The following is a 3646-nucleotide window of genomic DNA, read 5'->3' as shown; positions in this document are numbered from 1 at the left end:
TTTGCGATTTGGGCTAAGATTGGGTATTATTAGTGTTAATAATCATTGTGTGCATTTGTGCATTTTTATTAATATTTAGGAATATAATAATCAACCCAATATTGGAGCAAAAATATTGCGCATTTTGCACCAAAGAAGACTTTAGCCCTTTAATTGTATTTTTTTTTTGCTCGGTCCAGTAAAAATTAAAATTTACAAAGTGCTGCACTTTTTAGTGTTATATCGACATGCTAGTGTTGATAGAACTTTGAAAATTTTTCTAGTATCTATTTTTTGCTCAGAGGTCTACTTTGGTGCGAAATGCGCAATACCTCTCCAAAAACTATTAATTTCGGAATCGGTGCGTGCAACAAAGATTCTAATCACAAAAGTTCACACAGTAGATCGTAAAAATGCAAGTCATTTCAATGGATTAATGTTAGCTTTCAGTTTTGATCTCACAACTACTGCCCATGGCGCCACCTTCCTATGGGGTTCAAGTTATTGAAAAAAATGATGTATGAAGATTTAAACATTTTTGCAAAAATATCAAGTTTAAAAGCGAAAACAGAAAAAAAAAATATTTGCTAGGCCAGCAGCTGAATCCCAGGCATAAATTTCATCAAAGAGAAAGATGAAATGTATGCCCCGAATTCAGCTGCAGTTTGGTAAAAATTAAAGCTATTAAGTGTACCACATATTTTTTTTTTGTCAAAAAGGTTTAAAATTTTCTTGAAAACCAAAACTTGCTTCTGCACACAAAATAAAATGCCGTAACTTTTGTTTACTAGCGACATCTGTTACGAAAATCAACCATGCTAGTATTCCACTGTTTTCACCTTCACAGTTAATTTGCTGGGCTATAAAAGTAACGATAGGCACGTTGGTCTACTACAGGCGCTATAAACCGAAATGAAGGAAGCGTGCTTTTTTATATTTTATGTTTCGATATTAGCTGTAATGCCGCTTGAGGATACTTGAAACGCCCTAAAACTGATTTGACCATCTTTTTTTTTTTTAGATCAACTCACAGCCTCCACCAGACGACGTGGCTTGTTTCCAGGGCAACAAAGTGAACGCCAACGATTGCTGTCTACTTCCGCGCTTCGTCGACCGAGAGATCAATACCAAATGTGACGTGGAGTTCAAACCATTGAGTCCCCGTCTACCACCAGGCATACAAGCCTATGAAGGATCTGTACGTGCTGCCTGATGACGTGAATGTTTTCAACTAGGACTTTGTATCTAACACGGTTTTTTTTTTTATTGAATCCAACGTAGTGCGTAATCGAGTGTCTATTCTCGACTACCGGTATGTTCGTGGATGGGAAGCTGATTCCGGACCAGGTGAAACAAGTGCTGGCTAAAAACATCGGGGTTGATAAGAATTTTGGACCGTTGCTCAATGGTACCGTGGAGGAGTGCCACAGTTACGTGATGAGTAATCCGGCTTACAGTGTGAAGCCTGTTCCGGTTACTCCGGGCAGAGCAGGATGCAGTTTCATTCCGCAAGCGTACATGAATTGCGTGAAACAGAAACTGTTTGAGGTACCCGTTTTGAGGATGATGGTGTACAGTTTTACCCTTTTTCATGCATCTTTATATTTTTAGCAATGTCCAAAGGGAATCTGGACGGCAGCGGATGGATGTGAGCAGCTCAAACAGAAAATGACTATGGGTTGCTCTTATTATTCAATCATGATCGGAATTAAAGGACTAAAGGGGTGAAAAGGTGAGACATATCTGCTGGAATCTATAATGAATAAATTCTAGAGTAAAAATGATGAATATCTTATTGGCAGTTTAATAAAGTTTCTAATATTGCAACTAATGCTAAGTAGCATACGAATCAAATAATTTAAAAAAAAAACAAAGTTCAAAACTATCGAAGTCAAGTATACAGTAGTTTCATCTTGTCCTTGGGAAACGTAATATCAAAACAATGAAATGCTCCTTTAACCTTGGAAAAATGCTCCTTTACTGCGTAGCTACTAACACAGAAACAATCAGAATTTTACTGGCATTTTAAAAGTAGGATACGTTGCTTACAAAGATGGATGGTTACATACAGTGCTGCGTGCTGTCAACAATGTCAATTGACGTTAGATATTGGTCTTGCACTGAATTTAACTTGCGACACTGATATTCGTAATAAGCATGATATCAGGCGGTACGGCTTTGACATAACTATCCCTATGAATATCCCAAGGGAACAGTTGAACATCTTTCTTTTATCTCTGTAATGCTCTCAATTGTATAATAAATAATTAACACAGTTTTACTGTTTAATCAAACAACATAGTTTTTATTCCACTTCTTCTGCACACACCAGAACCTCATAGATCTACCTCGTCTGACAGTTCGATCCAGGGCCGACTCCAGGTACTGACTCTAACGTAGCATAAATAGGCGAGGCCCGTACTCGGGCACCACATCTCCCCTTTTTTCCAGAACTGAATATTATGGTAAGTAATCTACAAATTTTGCAGGCTTCTTCGTGGTACGTCGTTGTCGTGGTGAGGGAACCGATTTGGGCTCTTCGTTTTGATTCAACCCGAGGTCAAACCCGTAGGATACATCTTCTGAATTGGTAGACTCCGGAAGTTCATTGTGTTCTTGGTTGTTGTTTTCCTCAGTTGCTGGAATCGTATCTGTCGCATTCTCAGACACCTTTTTTCAGGTGGACCACGTTCTTATCATACGATTTTCTTGTCGCTGGATCTTAAATTGTAACACACGGTCCCGAACGGTGCATCACAACATACACTCTCTTGGATTGAACGTCGTTGATAACTTATTACCTGGTAAAAGGTTCTGCATCAGCACTGTATCGCCTGTGGTGAGTGATGATTTCCTAGCACGGCGTCGGAGGTCTTCTGAGTGTTTCCCTTTGTCTTTCAATACTCGATCCCTGTCACGAACTTCATTACTAGCCGGTGTTGTTTCGATATCATCCAGAGCAGGTATTTTAGATCTGATCGTTCTTCCGTATAGCAACTCCGTTGGAGTTTTACCCGTGATCGAATGTGGCGTAGTGTAGTACATCAGCAAATATTCACGAAGATCCCGTCGCCAGTCTCTGCCGAGTGCGTGGCTGATCTGTAGGCGCTTCAGTAGAGAGCGGTTTTGACGCTCTACCAACCCGTTTTCCTAGGGCCAATAAGGGGTTGAGTGTCTGAGAGTGATTCCTTTCATTTTGCTGTACTCATCCAACTCAGTTCCAACAAACTGTTTCGCATTATCTAAGGTGATTGTTTGTGGGTAACCGAGTCGACTAAATATTCTGTCAAGTCTTTCTACGGTTTGGTTATTTTGGTCATCGTCTCCACCTCCTTGTAACGACTAAAGTAGTCGACAATTACAAGTAAGTACGTTCCACACGGCATAGGTCCGAGAAAGTCTAAAGCCACCTCAATCCACGGCTTGGGAGGCATCACGCACCGACACATCGGCTCCGGTCTATTGGGCATACTCAAAAAACCAACCCTTCACATGATTTAACCTTTTTCTCTGCATCACGGTCCATCCCGGGCCACCAAACTCGGTCACGCAATCGTCGTTTCATCACCGATTCGCCCGGGTGGCCCTCATGAGCCAGGTCTAGCATTCGTGATCGCAAGCATTCCGGAACAACCAGCTTGTTTCCCCTGACTACCAGGTCTCCGAC

General features: G+C 40.9%; 1 protein-coding gene across 1 annotated transcript; it reads left to right on the top strand.

The window, feature by feature from the left end:
- The first annotated feature begins 618 nt into the window (after positions 1-618).
- LOC135699551 (general odorant-binding protein 67-like) lies at positions 619-1724 on the top strand. Its single transcript, XM_065219827.1, has 4 exons — positions 619-642; positions 1001-1177; positions 1261-1527; positions 1591-1724. Exons 1-4 carry the CDS (start codon positions 619-621, stop codon positions 1705-1707), a joined length of 585 nt encoding a protein of 194 aa, XP_065075899.1. The 3' UTR covers positions 1708-1724.
- Positions 1725-3646: the final 1922 nt, after the last annotated feature.

This window comes from Ochlerotatus camptorhynchus, unplaced genomic scaffold (assembly GCF_037179485.1).
Source record: "Ochlerotatus camptorhynchus isolate MF236.1 unplaced genomic scaffold, CSIRO-AGI_Acam_v1.1 ptg000112l, whole genome shotgun sequence".
Classification (NCBI taxonomy): Eukaryota; Metazoa; Arthropoda; class Insecta; order Diptera; family Culicidae; genus Ochlerotatus; species Ochlerotatus camptorhynchus.
This window is presented reverse-complemented; position numbering and strand designations above follow the sequence as displayed.